The following is an 18,264-nucleotide window of genomic DNA, read 5'->3' on the forward strand; positions in this document are numbered from 1 at the left end:
AACCCAACAACAGCAACAACAAATCCACAGAAAAACAGCTTTTATTATATGAGTACAATCCTGCAAGTAATAAGAAAGATCTCTTTGTATGGAAATAAAGAGAGAAAGGAGGTGGAATCCAATATGCCAGGTAGCTTCTGAAACAGAAATCAAGAAACTCAAGAGGCTCTGGTTCTGCTCTTGACATTTTATCCTTCTGCACCTTCTTTTCCTCTCACTTTGTTAAGTTGTAAGATCTCTGCTGAAGATTAGTAGCTCTGAGAGCTGTGTGGTTTATACAGCAGCAGCAAAACTGCCAGTACTCACCTGAGATGCAAAGTTATACTGTCGTTATTTTAGAAATGGTAATGTCTTGCTCAGTTTACTTAAGCTCAGTCTCAGTTATGTGCTTGTACACGCATAATGACACCAGACCCACACACCACAATTATATGTACCTTCTTCCACTCTCAGGATGTGCTCATCAATTAGAATCTGTGATAATATTGCAGTTTTTATGTTGAGAAGTCACAGCTATTTCAAAGGCATTCACAGTATGAAAAGAATTCAAACACTCCCTGCAAGACTCCTTATCTTTTTGAAGTATGACTTTTCACTGTGTTACCCAGCTATCTGAGATATTTTGGCAAGTTCCTCCTGAAAGTTCTCATTCTATTTTTCCTAATCTTGTGTACAGTGAATAACACTGAGTCATCTGTATGCATGCCCAGTTCTCTGATTTTTCTCTCTTTATTTGCTTATTATTAATTGAATCTGACGGCTGGGATTCAAATCACCTAATTTTTGAGGTTTATAACTCAGAGGTTTAAATCTGAGTCAGTGTCCCCAAGCTCTCTTTGGAGTCTGTGGAGAGCAGTAAGTAGATGTGGGACATGATTCATCTTATCTTAAACTAGATCTGTGAAACAGGTCAGATGAATCACGCCTTAGAAGCCCTCTACAGTCCTAAAGGCTTCTTAAGCTTGAAACTACCTAGTATCAGATGTGGGGAAAAGGGGAAAGCAAGCCTGGGCCTCCTGATTCTCGGAGAAGTAGGAAGGGATGACAGCAGTGCTGCCCAAGGCAATTTATGTTCCTTTGCTATAACACAGATAACATCCCAGGTGTTGCTTGGCAGGAGCCAGGGCAAACAGTTGTACTAGCAGAGCTGTGTGGAGGGAGTGAAGAATGAAGGTAGTTGAAGCGTAATCTGTGATCTGCTCTGACACAGCATTTTGTTTCTTGAACTGGCAAAAGGAAAACAGCAGAAAACTGGTGGGGAAAGAGAAGGTGGTGTTTTCTGAAATATGAATTATGGGCACTTCTAATGGCCAGAACAAAAGATGTTGTATTCTAAGCTATTCTTGTTTGAAGCTTGGAAATATTATTCCCTTCTTTGTGTTATTTCACTTGACTTTGTGAGCTTTTGTCCTTAAGTATTCCAATGAAGAGACACTATCAGCCTCTGCCTGTTTATTCAGAGGGGGTAGAACAGAATGTTTGCTGAACTACTTTCATGGTAATACAAAGCATACTACAAAGATTATTCTTTACACTGAAAGCTTATATTATGGTTGTTTTGAAATGATAAATAGTCACACACAGAAAATGCCAGCTCTTTTCAGGAAATGTAGCCAATAGGAGAGTTGTTTGCCATCACTTAATGATTCTCTGGTATTAAACTCTGATCAAGAATTGAAAATGTCATTTATTATGAAGTATCTAGGTGTAGTGCTGGCCAGCAATCCTACTGAGACTGATTTGTTTTCCAGTCCCCAAGTATATACTTGGTATTGGCTCATGGAAAGAAGTACCTGCACAGCAGACTAAGACATGCAAGTTGTGAGTTTTGACTGAAACCTTTGACATTTACCCTAAGGTAGCACAGAAGGTCTTAATCTATTTAAAAAAAAAATCTGTACCAGCAGGTAAAAATTAAGTGACTGAATGTTACAACTCATCCAGCTGATTTCTCTAGACATTTACATTCCAAATGGGACAGAAGAAGCCAGATCTACACCAGTGATGACCAAGTGATCTTAGTGGCCTAGAACCAGGGTAGGTTCTAGGCCACTATAAGAACAGGGATATTGTCAGCTCTGAACTATTTCAATCCATAAACCAGGCTAATTGGAATTGTTTCTTTGCTGTAGTAACTAAAAGAAATCTGTTCTACAAATAGTATGGTTGTAGGCACGCCCATAATTAAGGTAGCCCTGTTTTAGTGACCCCTTTATTTTTTGAAAGTTCTGTATTTCACTGAAGCTCTTGTGCTTTTGTTTTTGTTTTTGTTTTCTCTCTCTGTCTTTTTTATTCTCCATGTTTGGAATTTGTGAAGGTTTCTTTCATGACTTACATAAAGTGAAAAAAGTCAACTTTCACTTAAAAAAAATAATTAGGGAGTCTGAGGGAAGAAAGATTTAAGGATGTAATGTCATGAACAAGATAGCTAATTCGAAACTAAATTGAAGTGACAGGGTTTGGCTTCCTTGGAGAAATTATTTTGAATAAATAGATTACACTTGCTTGTGAACAATACACTTCTATAGAAAAGAAATGCTGCAAGCCATGGGGGAAAAAACTCATGAGGAGTGCTGGTGCATGTTTTAGTCAGGGAGCATGTTCAATAAAACATTTTGAAGAAGATTGCTAGGATTTGTTTGGTTCTCACTGTTGGTCTTTCTATGATTCTATGTAGGTGTCCAGGAAATCCTGATCATCAAATTATGAAAGAGATTCGATGTCTTAAATTTAAGTGACACCACCCGAAAGATACATTGGTAGTATGCAGGTCCAAAATTTAGAAGTAGGAAAGAAACGATACCTCCTTTTACTTACAGAGCTAGATCAGTTTAAATCAGTGTCTTTTCTAGGGAAATTCATATTCCTAACTTATTCTGCAGTACCTTTCTATTTTGTCATCTTGTAAAAGCCTTGCTGGTTTTAATCTTCTTTGATATCTTGACACAATATTACTCCGAAACAACTCTTCACTTGAATTTCAGTCCCAATGGAGTGTCAATATAGGGACGCTAGAATGTGTGTCTCGAATACACACCGTGTATTTTGGGATTTTAAATGAGAAATAAGTCGCAGTAGGGTTAAGTCACTGCAAGGAATAAATGTCATCCAAGGAGAAAAAATAACATATCTGCAATTCACAAAATACAACACTGAAATGTAATATAAAAATCTGTTTACCAGGAAAATAGACCTTGAAGTATATATAATAGAAATGGGGTTATTCTAAACCATCTATTCTTCTGTATTTAAGTGATGAATCTTCCAATGCCCACTGGGAGCTCATCTAACCCTATCATCTATGCAGCTGAGGGCATTTACCTGAATTTGTCCTCCTGTTTCGGCTCCCCATGGAGGGAAGAAAACATACTTAACATTGAGCAGGATCAGTGCTGCCTTCCTCAGCTCTGAAAAGAGATTTGAAAAGCATTTCCACTGCATCACATCTTATTTTTTTTCAAATAACAGCCTAGCTCAAAACAGATGAGGTCACATCATTTTCCCATCATTTTTCCAGAAGTTTCTGAATGGGGCTATGAAGCCACTGAACTTACCATTGCTTTCAACCTGTGTGAAGATAGAAGTGCAGGTACTATAAATTAGGGCAGAAAGGTTCCTAAAGCAGTTGTTTAGTGGGGTGGAACCAAAGAAAATCTTCCCATAGCAACAAGGGAGGCTATCAGAGGACTTTGTTTCTCTGAAGTCATAAATCTGGATGATGAGCACCTAAACTCAAGAGAGGAAGAGGGAGATGGAATGTAATTTCCAGCAAGCATTTGAGGAAATGTTCTATGTATCTATGCTTGCATTTGCTATTTATAGAAGAATAAAGCCTCCCCATTCAATAATCTGGAAGAAATTTTACCCACAGGAAACTGAGATAACCTTTCTCGCTCTGAGAGCTGGCTATGGATCTCGCTAATCTTGTCCTGCTTCCACCATCGTCTAAAATTTTCTTACAAATTCATTGCAGCTCACTTCTTTTACAAGCCTTGTCCTTGCTGAACTGAAAATACCAAATATTATACAACAAAAAAACTACTTTTTTTTTTTTTTTTTTTTTTTTTTTTTTGAAAACCTAGGTAATGCTATATTGCAGCATAGGAATTCTGCTAAAATGATCATACATTTAAGTAACATGTCATCTTGTGCTGCAATTATCAGTCTCAAGCCGTGGACTGCCTGCTTTCAGCATTGCTGTTACATCCCAATTCTCTGGCAACATAAACAGTGAAGCTGCTCAGGGAACCCTCCTGTAGTGATCTAATAATCCAGAAATAATTGAAGAAACTAGCAGTAATGGAACCGGAACGCTGCTCTTACCCTAAAAATTGGCTTACTTTGATTAACCAGCGCAAAATGTTATCAGAGTGTTTGTTGAATTTAACAAGTTAAAGGATTACTGGAGTAGACACACGCTTCTCTTATGAAGGTGAAAACATTGCTATGAAGATGAAAGATTGTTCACTTGGTTTCTGTGAGGACAAATTTCTTTTTTATTTTACTCTTCCATGTCTGAAAGAAAAAGTATCTTTTGGAAGGCTAAATATTTCTTTTCCTCATTTCTCTTAGTACCGTAAGTTAAAGCTACACAGTTAAGTAATAGCACCACAAAATGCCTTACCTTTTTGAGCAGACAATGTTCAAATCATCCTGGCGGAGGGGGAAGCATGAACTTCCAACATTTGCTCAGTGTCAGTTTTCCTTTATATCATGAACACCAATGCTAACCTCTTTATTCACTGAATAGTCTGGAGAATGGCAGACAGGGCCTGCTCACAAACACTAGCACAGCCCTGCTGAAAAGAACCTGGGGGTACTGGTGGGTGGCAAACTAGACATGAGCCAGCACTGTTCCCTGGCAGCACAGAAAGCCAACCATATCCTGGGCTGTATCAAAAGATGTGTGACCAGCATGGCGAGGGAAGTGATCCTGCCCCTCTGCTTTGCACTGGTGAGGCTTAGCTGGAGTACTGTGTTCGTATACAGAGTCCTCAGTACAGGAAAGACATAGACCTGTTGGAGCGTGTCCAGAGGAGGGCAAAAAAATGATCCAAGGGATGGAACACCTCCCCTAAGAAAGCTGGGGCTGTTCCACCTGGAGAAGAGGAAGCTCCAAGGTGACCGAATAGCAGCCTTTTGGTATCTGTAGGGAGGCTATAAGAAGGAAGGGGACAGACTCTTTAGCAGGGTCAATTGTGATAGAACATGGAGAAATGGTTTCAAATTAGAACAGAGAAGACTTAGATTGAATATAAAGAAAAAGTTTTTTACAATAAGGATAATGAAGCACTGAAAGAGGTTGCCCAGAGAGGTGGTGGATACCCCATTTCCCTGAACATATACAGAGATGGATTTGGGCTGGGCATGGCTGAGAGCAACCTAGCTGTAGGTGTCCCTGTTCATTGCAGAAGAGTTGGACTAAATGACCTTTAACAGTCCCTTCCAACTCAAATGTTTCTATGATTCTATGGTTCTAAAGTTGGTGGCACTCAAATGGGTGACTCAGAGAATTCACAGCTGAATTTAGGTGTTCTCGCTTACTTTCTGGAAGGCTGCAGACAAACTAGTATAACTTGAGTTATGAGTGTAGCTTTTAATGATCATACCCTAGCTTATGTCTTTAAATATGCTCACTATTTTAATCCATGGCACTGCATTTACACACTTTGCCAGATGGATGTGTTCCATCTGTCCTTGTCTTCAATGGCATATCAAAAACATTAGCTCAGACATTAAATCTGTGCAAGGGTTAGCTGTGGTCGATAATTTTTTTCATCATCTGTCAAAGTCCATGAGAGATCAGTGATCTGGATAAATGCCACAATGTTATTCTGACCAATAAAGGACAGAGAGGAAAACTGAGGGGGAGACTTATAAGGTGTCCTGCAAGCAACAGACAACATTTTTGATACATTAAATCCTTAAAATAATTTGGGAAATAGGAGTCAGAGTTCTGCAAATTGTCACCATTACTGCAGCTGGAATTAAGGGTGAACCAGTGCACAGGTAGCATTGCACACAATAGAATTTTCTATGCATTAATCACTTTAATTTCTGTGGATCTTGGCTCCTTAAGCAGAGTGGGGCAGAATCTTAAGTGCTACTACCTGTGGTGTAGAAGCCAGACAGATCATCAAGTGCACAAGGGCAGGAACACAGCATCAATAGGAGATGCCGTGCTGGCTGGATTTGTGATGATTGTCTCACTGATACACAACTGGATGGTACACACTTCATTTTTCTGGTTTTGCTTCTTGTTTTTTCCTAGCAATCCTTTTAAAGTAAGAGTTCTGCAGACATTTGGAAACAGTCTGTCATCATGTATATCTGTGCAGACTTTGCACCCCATCTTCTGAGTGAATCCCAGATAACAGGAATATTCTGTTAAGAAGAGATACATTCTGCTGACAAGGGCTTGTGTGCTTACACATGTGCCCAGGTTGTGACTGATAGATTCCAGAGGTATGTTAACAGTGTTGAACTGCCTTTTGCATTTTCCACTTGTGGTGTTGTCATATTGTGCCTGGTTTCTGGCTGCAGTTTTTGAGCTCAGCTGGTCAGGATTTACAGCTGCTCAGGAGTTCACCCCCAGCTCTTGGCAGCCCTGTTTTGATTGAGAATGGCTTTTCTCTTGGCTGGAAGGCATGCAAATTAACATGCAGATGAACAGGACTTTTCAGAAAGATGGGTTGATTCTAGGACATCTTGCTTTAGGGAAAGAGGTCCACAGGATTTCAGAAATGGAGAAGGGAGATACCAAGCTTGACTGTGAAGACAGGGCCAGCCAAGGACACTGTTTATTAGTGTCAGCAAAGGTGGTAGAGTGACAAAAGCAAAGGAGGCTTCAGTCAGAACCATTTTATGTCTTTTCCTCCTCTTAATTCATGCTTTGTCCCTGCTGGTGTTTGCTCCACTTCTTTCTCCACCTGCCACCTTGCTGACATTGCTTCTTCAGTTTTATGATGCAGCACCAGCTGATATTCACCTCATTAAGAGCAGTTTCTGATAAACAGCAACCATGCAGGTGCTCAGAAGCATAGTCTGTTCTGTTACGAACAGGATAAAGTTTCTCTTTGCCCTGTGTATATTCTGAAATATAACTGTGAGGCAGAAGAGCAGATGATCAGCTGAAGTCCTCCACGCATCCTTGGGATACAGCATTCACAAAACAACGTGCCCATGTGGAGCTTTTGCGACATGTTCTGCAGCACAAATTTGTGGCTCCTGAGCATCTGTGTTGACCTTGTCGAGGAACCATTCCTTGTGTGTAGCTGGAGGAATAGCTGCTCCCACTTGCACCTTCAGACACTGGGTAGATGAGTGACAAATAGGCAAAGCAATCCTTTCCATAGTCCTCTTGCCATCATGAAGGAGGAAATGTCGCTCCCTGCCACTCTGCGCAGAGCTGTGGCTTTTCTTTGAATGAATCCCATGCTAATAACATGTAGGAGCATCCGAAGTGAAATGCAGAGTGGGAAGCTGACCCTAAGGGAGAAACTTGGGGAAGCGTGATTCTGAGATTCTGTGGTCAGGCTCTCGTGGGGCTCGTGGTGTGAGATAGCTCTCCAAGGTGCCTGTCTGTCAGCTTCTCTGATGTTAGCGAGCATCACGATGTGAGCTGAGAGTGCTCAGAGCAGGAACAGACACCGAGCTGTGTAGGCACTCAGTGGTACCATGTGCTGTGAACCAGCATAACTTTGTGGGATTTGTACACATCTATTGAGGAGCAGCCAGAAAAACTGCTGCTGAAAACATGTTGCGACAGATGCGTGTTTAAAAGAAAGCAATTAGGCAAAGCAGCAATTGCAGCACAATCATATATGTATCTGCCCATCTGTAGATAATAACATTAGTAACTCTAGATGTCTTTTGGGAAATTCTTCTCCTTTTATATTTTATTAAATAATAATTTTCAGACAACTTAGTCATCACATCACAAAAACGATAAGGTATTTTTAACAGCGAATATCTTCACTGGTCTTTGACAAATATCGACTTGCTTTCACTGGAGAGATTGTTTACATAAGAATAAGGAACATATCCTTCAGAAGAAAGAAACATATGTCTGTCATTCTGGAAGTATCTGAAAGAAAGGGGAAGAATAGGAGAAGGAGAGATAAAATGGGAGAAGTTATAAATTAGGATATTTCAGTACAATTAGCTGCAGATATTCTATATATTTAGTTCTGATATTTTATTAATATAGATATTCTGATATTCTAAATATATATCATATACTCTGTTTTTATTCTTGATGTGCAGCATATAAAGAAACGAGTAATGTTTAAGACTTAGTATACTAAATTAAAAACAAAGGCTGAGTGATAGGCACTTGAATAATTTAAAGTCTAGTGGCAGACAGACTAAAATGATAAAAAGTGACATGTCTAAGCATTAATTGTGGCTTATACTTCAGTTTGCTTGCTGTTATTGTGCATTTTTTTCTCCTTGCTCATACTTAACTTACACAGAAAACCTATTGCCTTCGTTGTTTCTGATTCACATTTTGAGTTCAAGTTCAGGTTTGGTCATTCATTCACGCTGTTAAATGCTGGTCTTTAATAAAGGCACTTCTTTTAATGGTTTACTTAGTATTTTTGTACATACTTTGCGATACTGTAAATACTAATCGTTATCCTTAGCTTCCACATGTATAATTCTTTGGCACAATATTAAAACAAAGTACTCAGACTGTGAGACAAAGAAGAAACTCAGTGCCTATTCATAGCCCTGCAGAGATTGACTTAGAGTAGCTTTCCTGATCCACTTTGCCAAGTGGGGGGACATCTCAGGCAGCCCGGTGCTGCCTCTGGTGAAGCTGGGGAAGACCCACCATCCATGAATGAGCATGAATAAGAACTTTGGCTATTAAGATTTCTGCCTTGTGAGCAAAAAGAAGAGTCTAGGGCTTTTGTTTGTTTCTTTTCCAAAGCAGGTTATGATATTTTGATGGAAAGTACTTTACAAATGCAAAATAGGAGCACACACTTCCCAAGTAAGCAAATAAATAAGCTTAATAATGATAGTCACACCCATTGATTTAGTCACTGTACAGTCATAACAGATGGCAGCTCTTTCCCTGCAAAACCTCAGGATTAAGGGAGGACAGATGGGACAGGTGCAGCAAAAAGTGAATTTCCAGGAAGGATGAGGTTGTCGTGGTCAGTCTGAAATGCACTTATCTTAGCTCAGTGGTTATCTCACAACAGTGTAAGCTGCTGTTGGTGGTGCAGAAAAGAGAATTTTGAGATTGGATGACAAGAGAAATTAAAATTTAGCTTACTAGTTGTTCTCAGGGTCCTGCTCCCCTCCAATATAGAGTGGCATTAACAAAAAACAGAAGAGTAACCAACACTGCCACGATCCATACAAATGTTCAAAGAGTGGTTGGATCCTGCACTGTGCCACCAAATACTGCAGCTGACAGAAACCCAATGTTTTCTGTACCAAGATGAGTATTTTATAATAGAAAGGATTTTTCCGGTATATTAATAAATTAGTACAACCAAGTTGTGTGTATCTGAGCAGTTGCAGTGACAGTTTTACATAGCCTCCAGCCCTCAAGAGGAACGACTTGATCACCTCTGTTCTTTAACAGGAGCTAATGACTTTTGCATTTCCTTGCCACCTCCACTTGTAGGATGTTGGTAAAATTAAGAAAAATTGCAAACTTCCTAAAGGTCTGTAGGGAACGTAAGTTATTCGGTCTTACTCACGGGAGTCAGTGTTGTTGAAATGATATGACTTTACAACCATTTAGAAAAAAAAGTGAATTTGAAGTGTTTTTAAGCTGGAATCTACTCTCCGTGTATCTGGAAGTGCTACTGAAAAAAATATATAAATTTGTTAAGACCATTGCCACGACTAGTGCTATCTAGATTCAGGATGTATCCATACTGTGAAAAACCAAAGGGATTTGAAGGAGATGTTTTTCTATAAAAGATTTTAATAAGAGCTGTGATCGTTCTGTTATTTAGCTTGGAAATGTGCCTACAGCCTGCCTCAACCCGTATTGTACAAATATGTTACACAGAACCATTATAGGTGCAGCTTCCAGCCTTGATTGTGTCTGGATGAAACAATCTGGTGAACATCATTGATGTACTGGAGATACGAGTAGTGAGAAAGGTCCCTTCTTGCAGCCTGTGCAGTGCTGTAGTCTGTTTACCAAATTGCTGGTAAACAAGTGGAGGGAAGAAAGAGAAGAAAGAAATTCTCTGAGACCAGACAGCCTTACTAATAATTTTCAAAACCTAGTTCAGTTTTAAAATCTTTACATTCTAGAGGACCTTATAACAGGAGTCTTTGATGATGTATATAAGTGTTTCTTATTTTTGTAACTGTCTTAACTCTGGTTTGTTTGTCTTCTCTTTTCTCCTAGTGGAGTTTTTATACTGTGATTTGGCTTCCATGAAGTCTATTCGGCAATTTGTGCAGCAGTTTAGAGCAAAGAATTGTCCACTCCATGTGCTGGTGAATAATGGTGAGTTCCATTCCTCTTTACACATCTGCAGGGGGGGAATGTGACAAACAGGCCTTTCTCCTATTGCTTCACATTTCAGATTGATTGTCTGAACCAAACAGCAGGTTACAGCATGGCTGCATTAACAGGGATGTCCTTCTAGGAGTTAAATTGCAATGTATGACAGAGCATCAGCTGAGCAGGTTGAGCACCTGGGTGCCACCTCTCCTTGTGATGTTATCACAGGCTGCTTGCTGTGTTGCTTAGCTTTCCAGCACTAAAACTCATGCAGCGGCAGCAGAATCTGAGCATTCCTTAAAACGAAGCAAAGCAAAGCAAAGGAAAAATGTTCTTCACAGCTGTAGAAAAGCAGCTTTTTCACCTTTGGACCTTCATCCCTTCGTGTTTGCCCTGTATGAACACATGCATTTACTGTGTCTGTGTGATGAACTGGATTCGGGCATCAATCTATTTAAAATATGATCTAGGAAAGTATCCAGAGACCTCAGAGCAGTCACTGCTTAGATCAAGCTGCTGCTGGAAGGTTGTCCATCAAGCTGCATCCTCAGTGGTCACAGAACAAATTAAAAGGACGATATTTATCTTGCAGTCATACAATTATCAAATGAATCTCATTACTCTTAGGGATTTAAACTTTGTTATGCAAATACTTGCCATCTAATTATTCTTTATAGCCACAATATTTTTTGGAAACTAGCCCGTACAATAATTTTCCTCCAAAGCCCTTTATGCCTAATGTGCACTTTCCTAAAGGGGAATTTTCTCCTATGTGTTTAACTAGGGGAAAAACCTGCCAGCAACAGTTTAGGCTTCTTTTAGAAGCTTTCTGCTGTTATATGCCACTGCTCTTGTTTTCCCAACTATTTGCATGTGTTTTTATTAAGGCATCCCAAAGAACACTTTCTTTTTCCTTGTGCACCCTTCTGTCCAGGAGAGGGCAAATGTTCTGCAAATAAATAATTTTGTTTACATTTGTTGATGCCTCAAAGAGCTCTCAATAAGGCAACTATTGCAATTAAAATTCAAGAATATTTTATTTCATGATTGATATGAAACATTTATGAAATGTTCAAGGAAGTGTTCATTTTTACGTCATTAATCAAAAAAGCCCATCATTTTTATTTTAATTGTGAAGAACTTAACGGTAATGGATATCTAATCCTGGCTACAAAGTTTCCCTTGTTGTACATGCCTTCTTTTAAAGATGCACAGTGCAAGCTGTTACACAGATAGGAACAAAATTCCATCTTGAACACTTACAATTTTGTGGTACAGAAGCTTTTGTGATCTTTGAGGGCAGCCCTAACCTCCATTAGTTTCGTACCAGAGCAAAAGGGCTTTGTTATAGGGCTTGGGGACAATGTGGGAGAAATGATGGGGCTCAAATAACAGTATGGATGGAAATCCTTCTGAAGTAAAGGGCTAGATTCTGCCCTAGCTGCTGCTGAAGCAGGAAGGACAAAATTGCAGTTAGATGAATCTTCTTGATCAAGAAACTAAGTTAGAAGTCCTTGTGTTTTCAAGATACATATCAAGAAAAAGAAATCTAATCGGGATGCAATGGCCTGAAGCAAAAACCTTTGCATCTTGTCTTGACTTTCCTTCAGTACTGAGCACATACAAGAAAAATGCTGATATTTGGGCTAATTTGTAGTCTTCCTCTTGTCACTTCTTCTCCTTTATGCAGCTGTTATGCAATGCATGGAGGAAGGAGATTCAGTCCATCGTGGGCTGCAGAGCTAGAGGCACTACCTACTCAAAAAACTCATTGCAGTCACCAGCTCTACTGCGTCCATTGCACAATCCCCTAGAAACAATTCTGTGTCCCTGGGAGGACAAGGCTTGCAGTAGCATTTTTTTATACGTACAAGTTATTGAGTATGTTTGTCAGAAGCACGTATGCTTATGGCTTAGAGAATTCCCAAAAAGACATGATGGATTTTCTTATGTTTCAATGTATGCACCTAGAATTGTAAACTTCTTAGTATCATGCAGTGTTTGTTATTTCTTACCAATCTTGAAGCTCTAGTGTTCTTGATTTCAAGAACATTTGTTTTCTGAAGGTAGAGCCTTCAGGCCAGACATCTGGTCAGTATATTTGTAGGAAGTCATATACTTTTAAGAGCCTGACCCAAAGTCTGTTGGGTATGATAGAAAGTTTCTATTAGATTTTGAAAATGAACTCTGTGTGGGCTCCATCTAACAAATATGTTCCTGTCTTCACAGAACCAAGAGTTCTATTAACAAAGACTGTATTCTTTTATTGTTTTTAATGTAAAAACAACATGAACTGTTACATTGCGTTTCTTTTCACAATATATAAATATTATTTAATTGCTTTAAGTTAAAATCTTTTATTGATTTATATAATCATGTCTCTATATAAGTGATCAATCCACATCATATCTCCATGACTATTTACTTTTGTGACAGTATATGATATTTTATGTGGGCTTTTGTGAGCCTAACAAAAACACAGTCATTTCAAGATGAACAGAGGAAAGTTCTAATGTTATGCAATAATGCAAATTATGTAATTAACATTGAAATACTATTAAATATAGGTGATTGGGAATGAATTGCCATGTTAGGTAAATGATCAGTACTACATGACAGAATTCTGCAATTTCTGAGGTTGCTGGTGATTTAAAAAAGAAAAATGTATCTGCTCTCCATCACTTGCTTGGCTCAAGACCTAGTTGGAAATTAATTTAATGCCAAACTCCTGAGTTGCAAAATATTCTCCCAGAGCAAGACACTCAGATCCCACAAGAACTTCAGTAAGGTTTAGGTATCCAATTGCTTCAGGCATTTTAAGAAGTCTAACATGAACATTCAGGGCTTTCAAAGGGGAGATTAGTGCACTGTAGTCACCACTTCTCTTTTTGCCATAGTTGACTTTAGCATATACATTTAACTTTCTAATTTCTAATTTGAAAGGAAAAATTTGGTTGAATGCACACATGATTTCAGCTGACGAATAAAAGCCTGTTGTTCCATTGCTTTGCTTTCTGCATCAGTAATGTGCGTGCTCAGCTCTTGTTTTTTTAAAATAAACAAAACATGTTAAAGATGCAAATATGGCATTACATAAACATCATTTAAAAAACCAAAATGTGCTAAAAAGGGAGAAAATGTTGTAACACCAAAATATAATGCATTATCTGTAGGGGGAAAAAAAAGTGAAAAAGAGGTTAGCTAAATAGCTACAGAAGGATAGATACAGTTTAGAAAACCTGACAAAAAGTCAGAATAATGCATCCTCTAGTCGACTAATTTGCAACTGGTGTCAATTTTTGTTGTTGTTGTCTTTTGTTTTTTGTTTTTTAAGGGCATTTAGCATATTACACCATTACAGTCGTGTGATCATCTAATACAGTCATTAAAATAGTGTTAGGATTTATTGAAAAGATTTCTATCTACATGAAGCTGCAAAAGGAACAGGTGTAAACATTGTGTAAAATTCCATAAGCAGTAGTCACTGATTCATGTGAGAGATAGTTTTTCTGAATTGAATCGATCATTTTTTTCTGTGTGCTAGAAGAATTTCCAGATGTCTTTTAGATAATGCTTTTACTTATGTGTTCTTTGCAGTACTTAATGACCTTAAAACCATGTGAGCTAATACCAAAATCACATCTCTAGCGATAACAGTATGGCTTCAGATACCAAATAGAATGTTGTCTAATTCATTAAAAATGACATAGCAACTACTTTCTCTGTTGCAGTTTACCAAATGGTTTGTAATTTTGCCCACAGAATAGAAAAAGACTGAAATATGACTACATTTAGTGAATGTCTTGGCATGCACACAAACAGAAAAAAAATCAGAGATTTCAGTACATTATTAGTCAATTGTAGGCAGATTACATTTAATAAACTTTGGTTTGAAATCTAGATGAGCCAATTTAAAATCAATAATTCTGAACTAGTGATTAATTCAGAGGTCCATAATCCATAATTTGTAGATCATCTGAGAAATCTCAGTCTCTTGACAGAATGCATAAGTCTCTCTAATCTTCCCTCTTTAGTGCCTACTGCAGAATAAAAGCTGAATCTGTAGATAAGCTTGTGAAATATCGATATATTCCTTTTGCTACCTACCTGCAATTCAGCCATGTGGAGTGTGGGCACAGTTCCTTGCATTGAACCATTTGCATGGAGAATTCCCATGGATGCTGTTGTGGTTGATCACACACAAAATTATTCTTGTGACTGAGTATTTGTAAGAACAAATCTTCAGAATAAATGTGAGATTTGAGGGTTAAGAACAAGGGAATGTGACAAAAGTAAGCAGTTTTGTAAGTTCTTACTTACTTACAGGTGTTATGGATTGGTTAGTTTTAAACATAATTGCATTATAGCAGTGGGATCCAGAATAGATCCTGTCCCACTGGATTAGGTAAGAGCAGCTCTCCTCTCAGTAGCAGCTGCAGGCTGCTAAGACTAGAAAATGGAGAGAAGAGAAACCAACCCAGAGAAGTGGAAAATCACTGTGGAACTTTCCCCGAGGAAAAGTTAGTGAGGAGGATTGCTGTTGACTCCAGCAGAACTTGGATTTCACCAGATATAATGCTTTTCCTCCAGTCATACAGGAGGCTATGGTGAACTCGGGAACTGGTCTCGCATGAATCTTATTCCACTGTCTTGATCACAGCATCATTTTTCATCTGTACACTGCCTTGAAGACAAATTAGAGCAATGTTTAATTGAAGATGAGGTGAAAGAGGAGAGAGAGGAGGACAGACAGGGAGAACAGGGAAAAGTAGTGGAAAATAAGCAGAAAGACAGCTGGTCCTTTGCCTGTTTGTGGTGGGTGATAGTAGATATCATGAGATATCTCTCTCATCTCTTTGGGAGATGTTTACAGCTGGAAAAGGTCATCTGAATTTGGTTTAAAATGAACCTACAGACGATGGGAAAAACTAGGAGAGTCGTAAGAACAGTAACATACAATATTAATTTGTTCTAGAAACAGATTTTTTTCAAGATTGATGACATTTGGCCAGATTTCTCAGCAGTGGTATCTTTATTAGAGAGATGACTGGCAATTATATGGAGGTTTGCTAATCACACTGCACTTTACAGGTGTTAGCTGCCTTGAGTACTGGAGGCAGCTTGCCTGGGCACATGTGTCACATCACTGTGCTCCTGCTGACAGTACCCAGCCCGGCTGGTCCAGAGCCACCAAGAGACATTCAGTGCTCACATCTACTTAGTGCCCAGATTTTTAGCCAGCCATCAGCTAGAGCTTTTGTTGTATTTGGATAGCATTGCTGTCTGCCACAATGATACGTATCCTATATAAAGATATCAGATTTCTCATAAAAGGTTTATTTGTTATTTGAATTACTAATATGTCAGAAGAGCACCTTTGGGTTAATTCCGAGTGTCAGACTGTAAGGATTTTATTCATTAAAATCTTGACTTTTGTTTGATGTTATCTCTGACTTTCTAGTTATTTCCAAAGCTTTTTCTGTGTCTGGGATATCAAACGTTTTATGAAAAAGGAAATATCTCAGGCTCCATATGCTGCAGGTTCTTGACCCACTTGCTTTTATGTCCTGAATACGGTTTTTTTATCAGTGGAAGACAGATACAAAATTCAGCTATTGATGGATTAGGAAACCCAACTGGTTCTGCTTTAGTGTTTGGGACATTTGCCACTGGCTTTTCTGAGAGGCGGGAATGAGCCATGGTTTATTCTAACCTAATCTTTTCATAGCTTTTGGGTAAAGTATTTTTTACACAAAATGCAAAACAAGGTATTTTAATTCTAGGAGAACTTTCTATTGAATGAAAAAACTACAAGTGACTTTCCTATTTTCAAGTTGTGAGGGGGATAACTCACCACAGTGCCAACACAAATAACAAAACATTTACTGAGTATATACTTAGGATTTATATACTTTTTTCTAGCCAGAAATGATTACGTATGCTTGGATTTATTTTAGGGTAAAACAAAAGCCTCACTTATCGGTCATATTTTCTTTTCTAAACTGATACCTTTTCTGGGGAACTAGCCTGTGATCTTGTATATTCACTGCGTTGCAGAATGACACTGAATCCAGAAGTGAATCTGAGGTATTATAACCTGTTCTTCACTGAACCCCACACGGTTTGAGTTTTTGCTGTCATCATCCTTGAATAAAGACAATTTCATAGAAACATAAAATCACAGAATCATAGAATGGCCTGGGTTGAAAAGGACCTCAAAGATCATCCAGTTCCAACCCCCTATGTGCAGGGTCGCCAGCCACCAGACCAGGCTGCCCAGAGCCACATCCAGCCTGGCCTTGAATGCCTCCAGGGATGGGGCATCCACAACTTCCTCGGGCAACCTGTTCCAGTGTGTCACCACGCTTGAGTGAAAAACTTCCTCCTAATATCCAAACTAAATCCCCCGTCTCAGTTTAAAACCATTTCCCCTTATCCTTTCACTATCCACCCTTGTAAACAGCCGTTCCTCCTCCTGTTCATACACTCCTTTCAAGTACTGGGAGGTCACAATGTGGTGTCCCCAAAGCCTTCTCTTCTCCAAGCTAAACAATGCCAGTTCCCTCAACCTTTCCTCGTAGGAGAGGTGCTCCAGCCCTATGATCATTTTAGTGGCCCTCCTCTGGACTGCATCTTGCTTTTTTTTTTTTTTTTTTCCCCTTTTATTTGTCTTTGCTGGAAATACACAACTGTTTATCTCTGTTGGCATAACCAATACAGTCCACTTTTCTCTTCTCTGTTAATGCATGAACGCTATCAGCTGGCATTGCTCACTTTGCAGTTCCTCACCAGTTAGACTAATTTCTAATGTTTAGGCTAAAAGTTTTGATGCCAGTTATTTGTCTTAGGCTGATTTATTTTTATTTAATATTTGGAATGCGAGATAAGAGTGTTTATCTGTTTTCAGATAAGAGAAAGAAACAACATTGTGGTTTTTTTTATGATGTCAAAACTGATGGCAAGTTTCTTTAAAAAAGCTCTTTACATGTTATCATGTTTTGAAATTGGGACTTGATTACTGGCATGATGCTGCCTTTGTGTCAGAGATGGATGAACTCTTCACCACCAGTAGAACATTCCCATGCTGCATTGAGACAGAAGCACGTTAAGCTTTTCAGTGTGAAAACCATTTTTCACTTTCTAACAGCTAAAGATTTGCCTGCACCAAGCATGTCTTGACTTGGGACTGCGCAAGTCTTGCTTTGATTCATAGCTGAGGCACAGCTGTGAAGATGGGAGGTGATTGTCTGTCTCACAGACATGGCTGATGAGTTGCTGTAGCTGATGACCTCGCATTGCTGCTGCCCATATCTCTGTGCACATGCTGGCTGCTGCATGTTTAGACGTAAGGACAAAACCAGTGCTGTTGTAAAGGGAAGATCTAGTCTGAATGCAGATGGGTCAAGACTGTAACTTGCAAGAGAGAGATTTATACAAGAAGCCAAGGTGTGGAGAACTGAACTAGAAGTGTCAGCTGAGGATCTGAGGGTTTAGAACAGTCAGACTGAGAGGTTAAAAGGGAGAGATGGCAGAAGAGTGAGTGAAGAGCTGGTGGGGAGACAGTGCTGTCAGATGAGAACCTTTGGGATGGGGAAGAACCCAATGGCGGTACATTGGTGTTTTCTGATTGAAAGACTTTTAAACTATGAATGTAGCATATATTACTCAATCAAGAAATACAAAAAGAGCAAGTAGCAAGGGGGAAGCTGGGATTGCTAGTGATGATGAAGAGAAGCACTTTATAAGACCTCATTATAATCTCTCTCTTTTGCCTAGCCTCT

At 39.0% G+C, this 18,264-nt stretch overlaps 1 protein-coding gene across 1 annotated transcript in view; it reads left to right on the plus strand.

Moving 5' to 3' along the window:
- The window catches only part of DHRSX (dehydrogenase/reductase X-linked), a 162,353-nt gene that overhangs the window by 93,577 nt on the left and 50,512 nt on the right, over positions 1-18,264 (plus strand). The window contains exon 4 of the mRNA XM_031596141.2: positions 10,385-10,486. Within this exon, the coding sequence (XP_031452001.2) occupies positions 10,385-10,486 (102 nt within the window). The remainder of the gene's footprint in view (positions 1-10,384; positions 10,487-18,264) is intronic.

The sequence above is a fragment of the Phasianus colchicus genome, chromosome 1, assembly GCF_987193195.1.
Source record: "Phasianus colchicus chromosome 1, bPhaCol1.hap1.1, whole genome shotgun sequence".
Lineage (NCBI taxonomy): Eukaryota > Metazoa > Chordata > Aves > Galliformes > Phasianidae > Phasianus > Phasianus colchicus.